The 17,430-nt window shown below is 39.0% G+C and overlaps 1 protein-coding gene across 2 annotated transcripts in view; it reads right to left on the bottom strand.

Annotated features, from left to right (window-relative positions):
• The window catches only part of MYBL1 (MYB proto-oncogene like 1), a 38,862-nt gene extending 24,861 nt beyond the window's left edge, over positions 1 to 14,001 (bottom strand). For both annotated transcript variants that reach the window (XM_047783825.1, XM_047783826.1), the window contains exons 1-4: positions 13,782 to 14,001; positions 3,963 to 4,068; positions 3,579 to 3,650; positions 1,789 to 1,881 (exon numbers count right to left, since the gene is read on the bottom strand). In XM_047783825.1, coding sequence (XP_047639781.1) covers positions 1,789 to 1,881; positions 3,579 to 3,650; positions 3,963 to 4,068; positions 13,782 to 13,801 — 291 coding nt within the window. In that variant the 5' untranslated portion in view covers positions 13,802 to 14,001. The remainder of the gene's footprint in view (positions 1 to 1,788; positions 1,882 to 3,578; positions 3,651 to 3,962; positions 4,069 to 13,781) is intronic.
• Between the last annotated feature and the right edge of the window lie 3,429 nt (positions 14,002 to 17,430).

The following is a 17,430-nucleotide window of genomic DNA, read 5'->3' as shown; positions in this document are numbered from 1 at the left end:
TAAAATAAATAAGTTATAGAGATATAATGTACAGCACAGAGAATGCAATTAATAACACTGTATTGTATATCTGAAAACTGCTAAGAGTTGAGTTGCTTAAAAGTTCTCATCACAAGAAAAAAAATTTGTGGAGTTCCCATCGTGGCTCCGTGGCTAATGAATCCGACTAGGAACCATGAGGTTGCAGGTTCGATCCCTGGCCTTGCTCAGTGGGTTAAGGATCCAGTGTTGTCGTGAGCTGTGGTGTAGGTTGCAGACATGGCTCGGATCCCGTGTTGCTGTGGCTCTGGCGTAGGCTGGTGGCTACAGCTCTGATTCGACCCCTAGCCTGGGAACCTCCATATGCTGTGGGAGCGACCCAAGAAAATGTCAAAAAGAAAGAAAAAGAAAAAAAATTTGTAACTACATATGGAGACAGATATTAACTAGATTTACTGTGGTGATCATCTCACCAATAAATACATTATGCTGTACATCCAAAGCTAATATACAATTATACCACAATTTTTTTTCTTTTTTTAATGGCCACACCCATGGCACATAGAAGCCACAGGGCCAGGGACTGAATCTGAGCTGCAGCTACAACCCACACTGCAGCTGTGGCAACGATGGATACATCAACCCACTGCACTGGGCTGGGGATCAAACCTGCACCTCTGCAGTGACCCAAGCCACTGCAGTCAGATTCCTAACCCACCACACCACAAGTGGAACTCCTATACCTTAATTTTTAAAAAGCACTAACTTGACAGCATTTTAAAACATAACTCAAGAATACTATTTGTAATGCATTAAATCCAAACAATTAACTACAACTTAAAAAAACAATTTTGCTAATACTCCTTCAGCATTTGCCAAGTTCAAAAACTGATCCCAAACTTATCTAAATTACAAGGTGCTAATTAAAGTAACTTGTAAGTTAAACTGCTGCATACAAAATTATTTTGAAATAGTGGTAAAAATGTTGAGATCTATGCATGTTGAGACTTGGCTTCAGCTGAATGCCAAATAAATCATTTTGGAAGCAAGACAGATCTAGATAGTTACTGTCTTTTCATTTCTTCCTTTCTCAAACTGAAAGGATACAAATCACATGTTTTAAAATTTATCACTGGCCATCAAGCAAATCAGTTAAGTTCTGATCTGAGTGAGGTAAACTTTTTGTTTTGTTTTGTTTTGTTTTGAGTGGCAGTAAGAATGCTATAATTTCCCAACTACCCTAAAAACTTTTACACCATAAAGAGCATGAAATAAAGGGCAATTTTCAGTAGAGGACAGGAACTCTCCTATTCTTCTCAGACTTTCGCAACTCAAAGAATTACCTTGGTTTTTGAATCATCCAACCCTTTTGGAACATGATGCTCTGATATCCATCTTATTTGATCATGAGGAAACGCTAAGAATGGCTTCCTTACATATTACATTACCAGATAAAATAAGAATAAAATTGCTTTTAAAACACTAACTCAATGTTCAATAAGAAACTATACCCTAGTGTTGCTAAACTAAGTACTAAACAAGGTGACTAATAAGCTGATGGTATTTTTCTTTCTGTAAACCAAACTTTCAGACAGTAAAGGCTATATATACCACATTTAGTTTGACTCAATTCTGAAAAAAAAATACATTTCAGGATACTCAACTTGCAATTCTGATGCAAGCAGCAATCAGAGAACAAATCCAAGTGATTTAAACACATATTTATGTGACAAAAAACCATGTATGAAAGGAAAAAAAAAAAAAGCTAGTCCACCTACACAGTGAAAATAAAGACTATGAACACATTACCCTCTGATCTTCTTCTTTAGTCCAGGGACCTTTTATCAATTCTGGATTTAAGACTTTTTGCCATCGATGCTGGCACTGAAAATCGGAACGATTCTGAAAGAATTTCGATGATTTTGTTATTGAACAAAATTGTCTTCCAGAAAGCAAGTCAGCCCAAACTTATGTTTTACAACCTTAAGAAGAAAGTTTTCAAGAAGAATACATTCAACAGCATTCTTTAAAAATATAATATTTATTTTACATGACTGTGTCCAATTCATTATTAATTAAAGTTGTCGGCAGTGATTATAAATAAAAACAATATGTACTGGAAATTAAACGATGTGTCACTATACTCTGCCTCATGAAATAGCAAAAAGCAAAGCTATAACACAGATAATGCCATAGGAAATGTACTGATGAATAGAAGGAAGTAAACAGACAACAATACAAAGCAGATATATGAACTCAAACAGCATAGCAGTAGTCTGGATTCATAGTAGAGCAGTATATAACTCTACACAATTAAAAAACCCTGAAAGGCATTTCTAGACCAATGCGCATTATTTAAAGGATGTTCATAAATGATGACATCCAAGTTATCAAGAAAAAACTAAATACATCTAGATAGAAGATGTGAATTATGTATCAGTTACAGTATATAACTGTTGAAATTCAAAAGGAAAATAAATTTACCAGGATAAAACCTTATGAAGCATTTCAAACACCAACAATGATTATAAATATAACCTTATTTCAGTCAATTCATGAACGAGAATAACTCCTGTTTATTAAAAAGACAGTAATAATAACATTTTTCATTCATGATTCAGATTCCAAAGATATTAGTTCATATACAGGATTACAGATAATTTAGAAGTATATAAATACAAATACTTTGTTTACCAATAGCTCTGTCCTTGTGCTTAATGGACTTATTTTTATTCAAACTGAGCTTCTTCATTTATGGCTTCTGTGTATCAATGCTGATCCATTTTAAGGTTATCACTTTTTCAAAATAATCGGGCTGTCCTTGTGTGTCCTTGTAGAACTTCTCTATTCACTTCATTTGCTGTCATACCACTGAAGTTAAACTGATAAAGCTAGTGTAAATAACTTTTCTAACTTAGCTTCCATTTATTGAACACCTGCCAAATGTCAGGAACTGTGCCAAACATCCTATATGTTTTTTCTAATTCTCACAGCAACATCACTTTTCCTGATTTTATTAATTAGCTACCAAAATATTTTAATATACTTAACTTCTCTCAAAATGTTTTAACATTTATCAGCCAATATTTATAAAGCCCTGACCAAACTTGGTATCATTTTTGTTTTAGGTTAGTAATCTTTTTTTTTTTTGCTTTTTTTAGGGCCACACCCACAGCATATGGAGGTTCCCAGGCTAGGGGTTAAGTTGGAGCTACAGATGCCAGCCTACACCACAGCCACAGCAATGCAGGATCCAAGCCACAGCTGCAACCTACACCACAGCTCACAGCAATGCCAGATCCTTAACCCACTGAGCGAGGCCAGGGATCAAACCTGCAACCTTATGGTTCCTAGTTGGATTCATTTCTGCTGTCCCACCACAGGAACTCCTAGATTAGTAATCTTTTTTTAGAGCCCTGAATAAACTAATCACTAGACAATCACACTATTCTAAACTTCCACCTGTAGGAAGATCAAAAGAGATGTTTTTAGGAAGGAACCCTAAATCTAAAATAATATAGACACATTTTTGAAAAACAGCAAATTTAACCCCATGGCTAAGCATTCATGTTAGCAATATAAGATAATGTTTCACTTACTTGAAGATGACTAGCAATTAGAGTCCAATCATCAGTTCCATGTTGTTCAACCAACTTCTTTAACTTATCATCCTATTAAAACAGGTATGAAAGTTATAAAGCTTCCCCCACCCTTTTCCCCTATCCCTGAATACGGACACTCTCCAATTCTTTCATGTCATATCTAGTGGCCATTTTTAGAAGGACTGAAGCCACTGTAATACAACTCCTCTCATTTACTAAACTGTTTCTGTCAGTTTCAACATCAACCCATTCATTATTCACCTCTGGCTGCAAGTTAGCTGATGGATAACGCTTCCCATGTTTTGTTTTTAAGTATCTTTAATATATATAATTAATCAACAAATACAAGTATGAAATTAGTAAACCTTATCACAAAATCACCTCATCTCTTGTCCATTTTACTCTATTCCAGAGTTTCTTCAACCCTTTTTGTTGGGGAACTTCATAATCATGATCAGCATACTGAAGGTCATCATCCTCATCCTCACTGGAAAAAAAAAATCATGAAATCAAGAATTTTATTTACATTTGTGAAGAAGCCACTCAGATGAACAGACATATTCCCTGAAATTATTCACAGTATAAAAATACTAAGAGTCCTGCCACGCAGAGGAGCTAGAGTTCTTACTGACACCAGAGGATGAAGGTAGACAGGTCAGCAGGGGGCAAGTGATAACCTTTATGTTATGCTAAGGAGTGTGACCTTTATTTTTTACTTGACCTTTAACCTAAAGAATTAAAGGACTTTAAATAAGAGACTGAAAAACAATTATCATGTGTTTCAGAAAAATCACTGGCAGGTGTGGGGAGATGGAGGAAAGAAAATCAATTAATAATCTTTCACAATAATCCAAGTAAGAACTTATTAGGGCTTGACAATAGTAATGGTAAAATATAAAACATAGTCAGTTAAAAGACATAATGGAAGAAATGAGCCACTTATAATACCACCAACAAAAAAAGTCAAAACATTTAGAAATAATTTGAATATACAAGATCAAGGTATAGTAAACAACAAAACACTATTGTGAGACACAGAAGAACAACTGGAAAAACATTCAGACCACATTCTCAGATAGGAAAATAATATTTTTTCTTTCTTTTTTTTTTATTGGCCATCCCAGCACATGGAGTTCCCTGGCCAGAGATCAGACCCTGGCCGCAGTTGCGACCTACACCACAGCTGCACCAATGCCAGATCCTTAACTCACTGCACCTGGCCAGGGATCGAACCTAAGTCCCAGTGCTCCAGAGACACCGCTGATCTCACTGCGCCACAGCAGGAACTCCAGGAAAATATTACAGAAGTCCATTCTTCATAAATTTAGATTAAATGAATAAAAATATCAATAGATTTTTCAGAGGAATTTAGAAAAGCTGATTCTAAAATTCATATGGAATTAATTTTCATATGGAAAAATAAATAAGCAGTAATAACCAAAAAATTTCTTTAAAAAAAGGAAAATTAGGCAATATTCAATATCAAAGTCTACTGCAGAGAAACAATTACTAAAACAGAATGGTACCGGCATACAGCAGATACTCAAATCAATGGAACAGAATAAAACATTCACAGAAAAAAACTCATATGAGAATTTGCTAAATCATAATAGTAACATTAATCAGTGGGATAAAGATGGACTTTTCAATAAATGATAAGATACTGAGTAGTTATCTTTTTTTCAATTACCTATTTTATTTCATTTTTTTAAAATTTAGTTGCACTTGTGGCATGTCAAAGTTCTCAGGCCAGGGACTGAACCTGAGCCAAGGTAGTGACAACACCAGATCTTTAACCTTTAGGCCATCAAGGAACTCCCTGGGTAGTTATCTCAAAAAAAAAAAATAAAGCTCAAATCCTACTTTAAAATAAAAAAAATCAGATGAATCAAATATTTTATACTTTTAAATAGGAAAACATGGGAGTTCCTTGGTAGTCTAGTGGTTTAGGACTTGGGACTTTCACTTGCAATAGGCCGGGTTCAATCCCTAATCTGCACATAGTAGTCAAAACAAAAGGGAAAAAAAAAAAACCATAGTAGTACCACAATAGGGTAGAATTCTATTATTTCCTTGAGTAGAAGAGATCTAAATGTGACAAAAATCAAGAAACTATAAAAGAATAAACCAACTAAGGTCCTGATAGTGGCAATAGAAAAAAGCACTTAAAACTGACAGATACATTAAAAAAACATAGAAGCAAAAGGATTTTATAACTGATGGATATGAGAGACATGGGAGGAGGACTCAAGGATGACTCCAACATTTCTGGCTGTGGAGGCATAGACAGAGCTATCCACTGAGATAGGGAATAGAAGAGAAAACGGAACTTTGGGAGGGAGAGGGAATGGGAGGAATAAGCAGTCAGGAGTGATTTCAGGGCACTTGAGAAATATACAGGTGGACAGATGTAGAACACCACTGTCCAACAGAAATATAATGAAAGCCACATATGCAATTTATTTGCCACATTAAAAAAAAAAAAACAGAAACAGGTGAAACTATTATTATTATTATTTGTCTTTTTAGGGCCACCTGCGGCATATGAAAGTTCCCAGGCTAGGGGTTGAATCAGAGCAGTAGCTGCTGGCCTACACCAGAACCACAGCAATGCAGGATCAAAGCCACATCTGTGACCTACACTGCAGCTCACAGCAATGCCAGATCCTTAACCCACTGACTAAGACCAGGGATCGGACCCATGTCATCATGGATACTAGTCAGGTTCATCACTGCTGAGCCACAACGGGAACTCCCAGGTGAAATTATTTTTAATAATAAATAATATTTAACCAAATATATTTTTAAATTATCATTTCAACATGTAATCAACATAATCATGAAAATGTTCACATTCTTTTCTTCTTACCTAGGTTTTCAAAATCTGGTGCAGCATTGTCCAGGAGGGAAGAGAGTGTCAAAGGTAAAAGGGAAAGAGAAAAAGAGGAGCTGACAGAATGATCCTAGGAGCAACAAAGTGTCTTCCTAGCTACAGAGAGAGCTAACCAGAAAAGCAAAAACAGAATTTTTAAAAAAGTAAAATAAAAAGTACATAGCAATTCAGACTAGCCACATAACAAGAGCTCAAAAACCACACATGGCTAGGGGCTATCCTACTGGGCAGAGTTATCTAGAAGACAATGGGCAGATGGATATTCTGCTCAGGTAAGAGGTCTAGGGCAGAACCACAGTTGTGGCAATCACCAGCACACAGAGAACAGTTAAAAGCCATGAGGGCGGGCCTTTATAATAAACTAAATTAGAGGATTTTAAGTAGTCAGTGAACTGAATAAAGTTATGAGCATCTGAAAATAATATAAGATTTAAACTTTCTAAGTACTAGACAGTGCAGAAAATGAAGACCTAAATTTAATAGTTACTGTTTACCGATCCTTTGGAGGAAGTGCTAATTTCCCTTGATTTGTCAACTCCATAGGACCAAAATTATTCTTATCTGACCAAACAAGACACCAAAATCCTCCACTCTCCTACTTATGATACCTAGCTGCTTCTTTAGTTCAACACACTTCAATATTCCAATGTCTTCTCCCCTAAAGCCAATGTCTATTTATAATAATCTACAAAGCCTACTTCTGTATATGCTTGTTTTGTTAAATTATGCAGAAAATAAAAGCACAGGTTTAATTAAAGAAGTATCTGTTATTTGCAGCCATCTTCAGCTACTGGAAATATCACCTGATTAGCCAGGATTAAATTGCTAAATTGGAAATGGTTCAGGATCTGGTGACTTCATAAATGTCTAAAAAGGCTAGTGAATGGACAAAACATCTTATTGAAGCTTGCTGTCCACTGTATGCACTCACAGCATCAACCCATTCTTTTTTTTTTTTGTCTTTTTGCCTTTTCTAGGGCTGCTCCTGCGGCATATGGAGGCTCCCAGGATAGGGGTCCAATTGGAGCTGTAGCTGCCGGCCTACACCAGAGCCACAGCAACAGTGGGATCTGAGCCGCATCTGCAACCTACACCACAGCTCAGGGCAACGCCGGATCCTTAACCCACCGAGCAAAGTCAGGGATTGAACCCGAAACCTCACAGTTCCTAGTCGGATTCGTTAACCACTGACCACAATGGGAACTCCAACCCATCCTTCTTAATGCTATCACACTTACCAACTTTCTCAACCAAATTGTAAACTCAGCAGTGCAAAGACCATGTCTAATATGTTTGACCTCTGCACCAAGCACAGCACCTGCCACTCAAACATTTGTAAAACTAATGAATGATCCTCCTTACTCTTTCACCTCCCCCAAGTATTCTGTACTCCAAAATTACCTCACTTCTTCCCAACCCAATCAAAACTTCCACCTCCTGCAAAACAGGTGATCTCAAGTAGATATGAGAAAGGCTCTTTCTTTTTTTTTAACAAATGAAAATATCCCCAAGAGAAGGTAAAAAGCATTCCCACTTATTAAAAAGAACTTTCAGGAGTTCCTGTCCTGGCGCAGTGGTTAACGAATCCGACTAGGAACCATGAGGTTGCAGGTTCAATCCCTGGCCTTGCTCAGTGGGTTAAGGATGGGGCATTGCTGTGGCCTGTGGTGTAGGCCAGCGGCTACAGCTCCGATTAGACCCCTAGCCTGAGAACCTCCATATACTGTGGGTACAGCCCTAGAACAGACAAAAAAAAAGAAAAAAAAAAAAAGAACTTTCAAAATCCAAATGCACCTCCAAGTGGTAGAACTTTAAGAAGCATAACCTGCTGAAAGAAACATTAAAAAATATTCAATACAGTCAGGGTTCTCTTGGGGTGCCTACTAATATTGCCTAACCTTTCTCCTAGGACTGTCTCCAGCAACTTTATCACTTCCTGCCACCCCAAACAGCCCTCAGTCATGCTTTTTAGAGGTTTCCTTCTTTTCTCTCCTACTCTCAGATCCCAATAGCTTCCAGAACAGCATATTTGAGACTGCTTTAAAAATTATGTTATTTGGGAGTTCCCATCGTGGCTCAGTGGTTAACGAATCCGACTAGAAACCATGAGGTTGCAGGTTCGACCCCTGGCCTTGCTCAGTGGGTTAAGGATCCAGCATTGCCGTGAGCTGTGGTGTAGGTTGCAGATTCAGCTCGGATCCCACATTGCTGTGGCTCTGGCGTAGGCCAGCAGCTACAGCTCCGATTGGACCCCTATCCTGGGAGCCTCCATATGCTGCAGGAGAGGCCCAAGAAATGGCAAAAAGGCAAAAAGACAAAAAGACAAAAAAAAATTAGGTTATTTGAAAACAATTTTTAATTTGGGGACTCATCCATAAAATTTTAAGCATTCACAAAAATATCTACAGCATATATAATCTATACAAAGTTCATCTCTTAAGATTCTTATTAAAATATTTTAAGTTAAAGATATGAGTCCAAAAATGTTATTTTGTTCAAAAGACTAGTTTCCAAGCAATAATCTTCCTTAAAACATGTTCATTTTAACTTTAAAAATCTACCTCATTTTTTAACCACATACTTGATTTGTGAGAAATTTCTATTTCTACAAGAGGTTTCATTCTGTTTTGCATCAGCATGGTCATCATGTTCAGGAAGCTGGGTTTTCTGAGTGGGTGCGTGTAAGGGAGGATTAAAGTAGAATTCTTAGAACCCATCTCTCTGCCACTGGGACTTTCCTAGAATCTATCTACCTAGCTACTTCTTAGTTTTAGCATTAAGTTACTTCTATATTATTTAAGTAACTGTTGAAAGGATGATAAAACTTTCAAGTAAGCATGACAGAAGATCCTAGAAACTTCTTACTAGCATCGGCATATAAAGATGCCTGAGAATGCTACAATTTGCCAAGAAAAAGGGGAAGAGATAAAAGTCCCATAAATAACCTCACCAATATTCTACTTTCACCATTTAACAATGAAAAAGTACCATTGATTAATAATGGTTACAAGACATCAAAACAAACCAGTATTTTATTTGCTTTTTCTTTATTTTTCTTTTTATATCATCTTTTAGTATTTCTGCAGCAATCAACGCTGGTAATGTCTAATGGTCAAATAAAATCAACTTCCTACTATCTATCCATAAATAGATAAACCATTTCTAGCCTAGGGTGACTAATCTAAAAAACAGTAAAAATAGGTGAATTATTTCTCCAGTCACAAAGCAAAAATAGAAGAGGAATTTGGTCTCTGAATCTCCATCCAGAACTTTGTTTCCAGAATCATTTGGCCAGTTTTATTAAGTCAAAGGAAATATTTATTCTATAACTCTCTAATATATAACCTAAGTAGTATACAAAAAGTTTTGTAGATTATGAATGAACAAAGTGATTAGGGTGATTATGAAACAGCAAAATGAAGCGCACATGCACACACACACACACACACAAATACTATGACTCATTAGGCCAGGAAAATGGTTACGGGTAACTTTACACCAGAGTGTCAGCTAATAGGATGTGATAGTCATAACTTTCCCTGTGAAATAATACACAAACTATTCACACTTTGTGATATTAAGATAAAAACATTTGAGAGAAATTCAATTTTAAAGGACACCAATAATTCTACCTAAAAAGAGTAAAATGAGGTAGCCAAAGGAAGAATCTGAAATTTTTTTTAATTTACTTTTATTTGAAAAGAAACCACCAGTTTGAAATTAAAGAAATATCAGCAGTTCTATAAAATTTGCTCCTCAAAATCACTTCAACTTGATAATATTTTAAATAAGGCTGCATAAAGTCTGAATTTTTTCACCACATTCAAAAATACAACTTTACTATAATGTCTTCACAGGATAATTGTGCATTTTTGAAAGTTCAATCAAATTCAAGTTTTGAAAATTTATCAGTTTAATAAAGTGAAATCAGGCCACCCAGTGGTTAACATGGTGTACTGCATACATATTTCATTTCCAAATCTGGACTGCAAACTGGCATCATTATAGTAAGACAAATTCAACTTCATCTGACCATTAAGAGCAATAATGAAATAAATACGTAAAGGAGTTCTAGCTAGATAACCATAAACAAAAACAATGAGAAACCATTTCTATTTTATTCCATTAGTGTGTGTATATTGTTTAATGAGGAAAGACGATTACAAAAGAGTTCAAAATAGGAAATATATTAAAGCTAGAAGGTACCTCACAGACCACAAAATTCAAACTCCTTATGTTAACAGACAAAAAACTGGGATACAGCGTTTACTTGCTTTCCCAAAACAATATTGCTAGTTAATGACAAAGCTGATTTTAAAAAATCAGCTCTTATGTCAGTATTTTTTCACCCACAACACCCATCTTGTTAGAAACAACACTGTAAAATTGTTTCCTATGCACAAACATGCACCAGTGAAAAACATCTTTCAATGCAAGAGCTGGCTTCTATCTTTCCAGTTTAGGGTAACCACCAGTCATCTCAAATGTAAATAACTGAATCTGTTACTGCTTAAATAGACCTTTTAGCTTCAAAATGATATTTTTTAAAGCTTATTTTTATGAGTGGAACTGGCTTTTAAGACCTAATATTAATTACTTAATACATAAATATGGTTAAAAATTAAATACATGTTAATAACAAATACACCCATTTTAGCACTGCTTGTAAATTACATCATTAAAAGCCCCAGTGGGATCTAAAACTGCTTAAAGTCACAAGACAAAATACACCTTTTCCTTTATGTAAATCCAGATCAGAGATACTACAGTTATCTTAAAGATCAAAAGAGCTAACATCCTCCAGTTGTTTCAACCTGAGGTTAACAGTGTATTAACCCCCCCCACTTTTTTTTTTTCAAGATCATACAGGAAAGGTGTATTACAGGATTTATGCCTGCAGTTTTATGCAAAACTTTTACACAGGAAAGTATACTTTTCAATCAAATATTTAAATGACTGTATAAGTGAAGATCTTAAAGTGCCTGAATTATGCCCTTTTTCATTCAACTACAAATTAAGTTCACATTTACTCCTAAGATATTTAGTTAAAGGCATAAGACTAGACTTTGCCCAATAAATCATTTATCCTTCAAAATTTTCACTTCCTATTGTTTTCTAAGACAAATAAATCATATTTACATACATAAGAAATATAAATTAGAGCACAAAACACATTCAAGTATGAAAAGACCCTAAGAAATACACCATTCAGAGGTGATAATTTCTCCTCACATCCTCTACCTGCATACTGCCACAGGGAGTGTAGCTTCAAGCCAACTGCATTTAATTACTCCAAACTTATGACCCTTTCAACATTTCTACAATACATTTCAATTAATTTTTACAGCTGAGAGGAAAAGTCAACAGTACAATTAAAGAAGTCAAAGCTCACAGAGTTATCAACAAAATAATTTACACAAGCAAATTAATCAATTTCTTTCTTAGCCTATTATTATGAAGCATACACAAATTAGGGACAGAAAACTGACTGGAGAAGGCAGGGTTCTGACATTCAAGCATCCATATCTAACCATAACTAACTCCTGATGACAGCATTAGCCAAAAAACTCCTTCAAATAAGATTAAAATCAACACTGGTAAGTAGATAATGTCACACACTGAATATAAACAAACTTCTGTTATTGAGTTGACATATTCACTTGTCACTGGGCTTAATAAAGGTTTAATTTTTTTAAAAAAAAAGCTTTTATAAAGGCCTAAACTCGTACCTCAGTAATTACAGTTACAGGAGTTTTTACTATCTTTTCTGAAGACTGAGAAGTTAATTGGGTCTTGACGTTATAGAGCGGTGATTCTCACCTGGGTGATTTTGCCCAACCAACAGTTATTTGGTAACGTCTGGAGATATTTTCAATTGTCACACTTGGGGGAAGTGGGGTGTTACTGGCACGTATCGGAGAGAGGCCAGAGGTGCTGCTAGACATTCTACAAACCACAAGACAGCCCCCCTCCCCAATACAAAGAATTGTATGAATCGGATAAAGGCCAGAGGTGCTGCTAGATATTATACAAACCACAGGATAGCCCCCCTCCCCAATACAAAGAATTATCTAATCCAAAGTATCAACAATGCCTAGGTTGAGAACCCTCTTCTAGAGGTGCATGCGGGTGTGGGTACACCTGTGACACCTCAAGAGTCTGATCTATTCCCTAGCTGCTACAAAATAATAATCTAACAAGGACTTGATTATATTCTGTGCTGATTTCTGCCAAAATGCCTTACATATAGATGCTTAACAAATGAATAAAGCCACAAATATTATGTGCAATTATTGCCAATTTTTAATGGAGATCTGCAATGAATAAATCTAGCATTAAAATTCAATTTAGGAAATACACTTCCAGTTAAGACTTTGAGGCTATGGATGTAGGTAAATAAAAACCATTTGGAAATCCTGTCAAAACTTCTCTTCATGTTTATTTAATAATCCTGACAAAAGGGGCCCTAGTTTTTTGTCATCTAAGTGATTACTACACACAATTTAGGAGTCGCTACTGTAGTGACATATTAACAAAGATGACATGCATAAGTTCAATCTAGCAAGTTTCCAACAAAAGCCATGTCCTGTCTCTGTGCAACACTTCCGTAGACACACAAAATATTAAGTGAATCAAACACATTGTTTTATTTTAAGATCAAGCTACTGGCGGTAACACTGTGACATCTTCCCAGTAGAAGATATTAAATATATATATATATACATAACACTAAAACCATGAGGATGGTAATTACAGAAAACATCAAAAAGATCCTCTCTACTCATGATTCCTCAGAGGATTTCCATACCTTTCAAGGTGGCAGAGATGGCCGAGGGGTCCCCACCTATATTTAACACAAGAGTTCCTATTTTTAACAGGTCCAGTAATTCAGAGAAAAAGAGGCCCTCTGAATGCCACTTTGAGGTCGTCCGGCCAGGTCAGTACCCCAGCCTCACCAGCGGAGCGGACTCCCTGAAAGCACACAGACTTACCTGCCAAGAAACTCCCACCAAGAACTTGCCGCGAGAGATTGTGGGTCCGGACGTGCGCTGGGGCGGGGGGGGAGAAGGGACTCAAGGGAGCAACCCGGGCATCTGTTGCTCACTTCGTGAGTCTTAAACACACCGGTCCCCGACTCTCCACACGTCACAGCTGCGCTCCGGCCAGCGTGCCGAAGCGGCTGTGGAGCAGCGGGCAGGATAACCTCGGCCCGGGCTAGGCAGGGCCTGGTGGGGAAGCGGCGGGAAAGGAAGGATGATCTGAGCCGAGACTGTGCCGACAGGCCTGGCGAAGGGGATGTCACCCACCTGCGCGACCTCTTCGCCATCCTTCAAGTACCGCATAGGCGCAGGCTGGGCGGGGACGCAGTTCAGCCTCCTCCAGCCTCAGGCGAATGCTCCTTCTCCCCAACCCTCCCGCCGCTTCACTCGCTCACGCTCCGAGGCGACCGAGTGCGGAACTCAAGTTCCCGGCAGAGCAGGACGGAGGGGCGGACCGAGACCCGCCCCCGGCCCGCAGCGCCGCTCCTAGCCCCGGCCTGGCCCGGTCAGGGATGCCCCCAACATGTCAGCAGGCGCGCTCCCGCCCTCCGCTGGCCGCTCCCGCTGCCTCTCAACCTCCTCGCCGCGATCCCAGCGCGGCTCCGCCGCGGGAGCCGACCCCCGCCCTCTCCCCGCAGCGAGCCGCTCTGCAGGGCTCGCAGCCTCCTGCAGGGTTTTGTCCCCACCGCCGAATCTCGCGCCCAGCCTCCCTCAAGAGCCGCCGTTTGAATCTGCGCACGCGGCCCGGAACCTCATTGGCTGTGGCGGCCGCACGCGGGGGAACGAGGGCGGGGCCGGGAGAGCGCGCGCGACTGAGGGCGGGGCTGGGGAGCTGGAAGCCGGGACTGGAACTCGCGGGAGTCGGGGAAGGAGCTGGGAGCGAGGGGGTGGGGCCGCAGGCGGGGCTCGCGGGTCTAGCTATGACAGGACCCGGAGCGCGCCCAGCGCCGCACCGCGAGGGGGCGGGGCGCCGAGGGCCGCGCGGGGCGTACTGGGAAAGCGAGTTCCAGGCTCGCGGAGAGGCTATCTGGCCGGAAACGCGGCCTGAGCCCAAATTTAACGGGATGCGGCACTGTTGTCCCTGGGGGTTGGGCTGTCCTGTCAAGGATTGTCCCCGCACCCTTCTCTCAGCCACAGCTGCTCACTCCTCGGGTGCATCCGCGGTCTTCGGATTTGAGACAAATCTAACTATAAAATTTGCGCGGCCGTTATTGTTTAAGCAAAAATGAGAGCTGTTTTGGCCCAACCTTGGTAGTCAAGATTCTGTAGCAGGAAACTGAACATCAAGACCGAGCAAGAGTGTGACAGGTGGAAAAAGTTTTCAGGTAGACACGTGCTTGGAATGGAAAAGGGAAAAAACCAGGGTCTGCGGCTGGTCTTCAAAGTGCTTAATCCACTACCCGGTTCGGCAGGAAATAACTGCGGTGCGCAGTGAAGGAGCCGTGATCCCGGAGAAGAATGCGGGAAGACCGGAATGGACTGGGAATTTCGCGCAGATAACCGAGCGCGGTAGTCAGCAGGAGAAGGTTATCTTCCTTCGCAGGAGAGAGGGGAGGAGTAAGGAACTGCTGGGGAGGAGCTTCTAGCAGTTACAACTACGAACTGCTCAGTTTAACTCTTATTAAAGTAGATTAATTACAGTAATGATTAGAAATGCTAAAGGATCCAAATTTGCAAGGTAACATGCTCTACTGCATAGAGCACAAAACCACATGTTAATGTAACAAAACTTACATTTTGCTATTTTGAAATTTTACGCATCAATTTTTGCAAATCAAAGATGCAGGTGCAAATGTGAATTAAGAGGCGCTTGCATGTACTACTTTCAAAACTTAAAACACCTGCCTTTTAATACTTCCTTTTTCTCAAGTTAGGGTTCTGGGACGGTAAAACAGCTTTTCTTTCAAATCATTCTTTATTGTGTTGCTAATTCACTTAAAAAAAAAACCCTAATTTAGAAAGTAATGTCGTTTGAAAACAGTTTTCTTATATACTCCTAGGTCTTAATACTCTGCTTATTTACATCCTAAAAGGAAACCGTCTTTCTGCTATATTTAGGCTACAGTCAGTTTTATACAGAATACCTTTTTAGAGCTTGAAGACAGGTATTTTAGATTTTGACAGCAAACTAAATTCCCCTCACTTTAAAGATAAACATAACTCCTCAGAAAGATAACACTGCAAATTCATTTAAATTAGTTATAAAAAGACAAAATGTGGAATTAAAGTGGTTCACAGTTATTTCAGTACACATACTCAAATATAACCTGACACTGGGGGGGGGGGGCAGTTAAATCAAAATGTTTAATAAAGAATTTTTATTCAGAGTATATATAAAGAATTCTCAAAACTTAATAATGAGTTGGTGAGATTGTAAATTGGTGCAACCACTGTGGAAAGCAGTATGGAGATTCCTCAGAAAACTAAACAAAGAACTACCATTTGATCCAGCAATCCCACTCCTGGGCATCTATCCAGAGAAAACCACGACTCGCAAAGACACATGTACTCCAATGTTCATGGCAGCACTATTTACAATAGCCAAGACATGGAAACAACCTAAATGTCCATCAACAGAGGAGTGGATCCAGAAGATGTGGTCCATATACACAATGGAATATTACTCAGCCATTAAAAAGAACGAAATACCAGCATTTTTAGCAATGTGGATGGACCTAGAAACTATCAAGCTAAGTGAAGTCAGCCATACAATGAGACACCAACATCAAATGCTTTCACTGACATGTGGAATCTGAAAAAAGGACAGATGGAACTTCTTTGCAGAACAGATGCTGACTCACAGACATTGAAAAACTTATGGTCTCCGGAGGAGACATTTTGGGGGGTGGGGGGATATGCCTGGGCTGTGGGATGGAAATCCTGTGAAATTAGATTATGATCATTATACAACTACAGATGTGATAAATTCATTTGAGTAAAAAAAAAAAGAAATATAAGACACACACACACCAAAAAAAAACTTAATAATGAGAAAAAAAGTAAAGGACAGGAATTCCCTTTGTGGCTCAGCGGGTTAAGAAGCCACTCGTATTCATGAGGATGAGGGTTTGATCCCTGACCTTGTTCAGTGGGTTAAGGATCTGGGGTTGCCATGAACTATGGTGTAGGTCACAGATGTAGCTTGGATCTGGTATTGCTATAGCTGTGGTGTAGGCCGGTGGCTACAGCTCTGATTTCACCCCTAGCCTGGGACCCTTCATATGCCATGGGTGCGGCCCTTTAAAAAAAAAAAAAAAAAGACACAAGATTAGTGCAGACACTTTTTCAAAAAAAAAAAAATACAAATGGCAAATAAGTAGCATGAAAAGATGTTTCGCATCATTAATCACTAGAGAAATGCAAAGTAAAACCACAACAAGGTGCTACTAGTACACAGTTATTAGAATGGGGAAGGAGACTATACACATGTTAGTGAAGATGAAGATGCTGAGCAAATATAACTTTGTTACATTGCTAGTAGGAATGCAAATGAAACAGCCACTTTGGAAAACAGATGTTTATAGTGGCTTTATTTGTAATCACCAAAAGCTGAAAACACAAGGAACATTGGTCACACATTTACCCCTCAGACCCCAAGCGTTAGATTTGAATAGTCTGTTAATGCTTCCCAAGTCTTGGAGTTGCTGTCGTGGCTCAGCGGTTAGGGAATCTGCTGAGGTTTCGGTTTGATCCCTGGCCTCGCTCAGTGGGTTAAGGATCCCGTGGTACCGTGAGCTGTGGTGTAGGTCGCAGATGCAACTTGGATCTGGCATTACTGTGGCTGTGGTATAGGCTGGTGGCTACAGCTCCAATTGGACCCCTAGCCTGGGAACCTCCATGTGCCACGGGTGCAGCCCTAGAAAGGACAAAAAAAAAAAAAAAAAAAAAAAGAATTCTTCTCAAGTCTTTCCTCAGA

The sequence above is a fragment of the Phacochoerus africanus genome, chromosome 6 (genome assembly GCF_016906955.1).
Source record: "Phacochoerus africanus isolate WHEZ1 chromosome 6, ROS_Pafr_v1, whole genome shotgun sequence".
Taxonomy (NCBI): Eukaryota; Metazoa; Chordata; class Mammalia; order Artiodactyla; family Suidae; genus Phacochoerus; species Phacochoerus africanus.
This window is presented reverse-complemented; position numbering and strand designations above follow the sequence as displayed.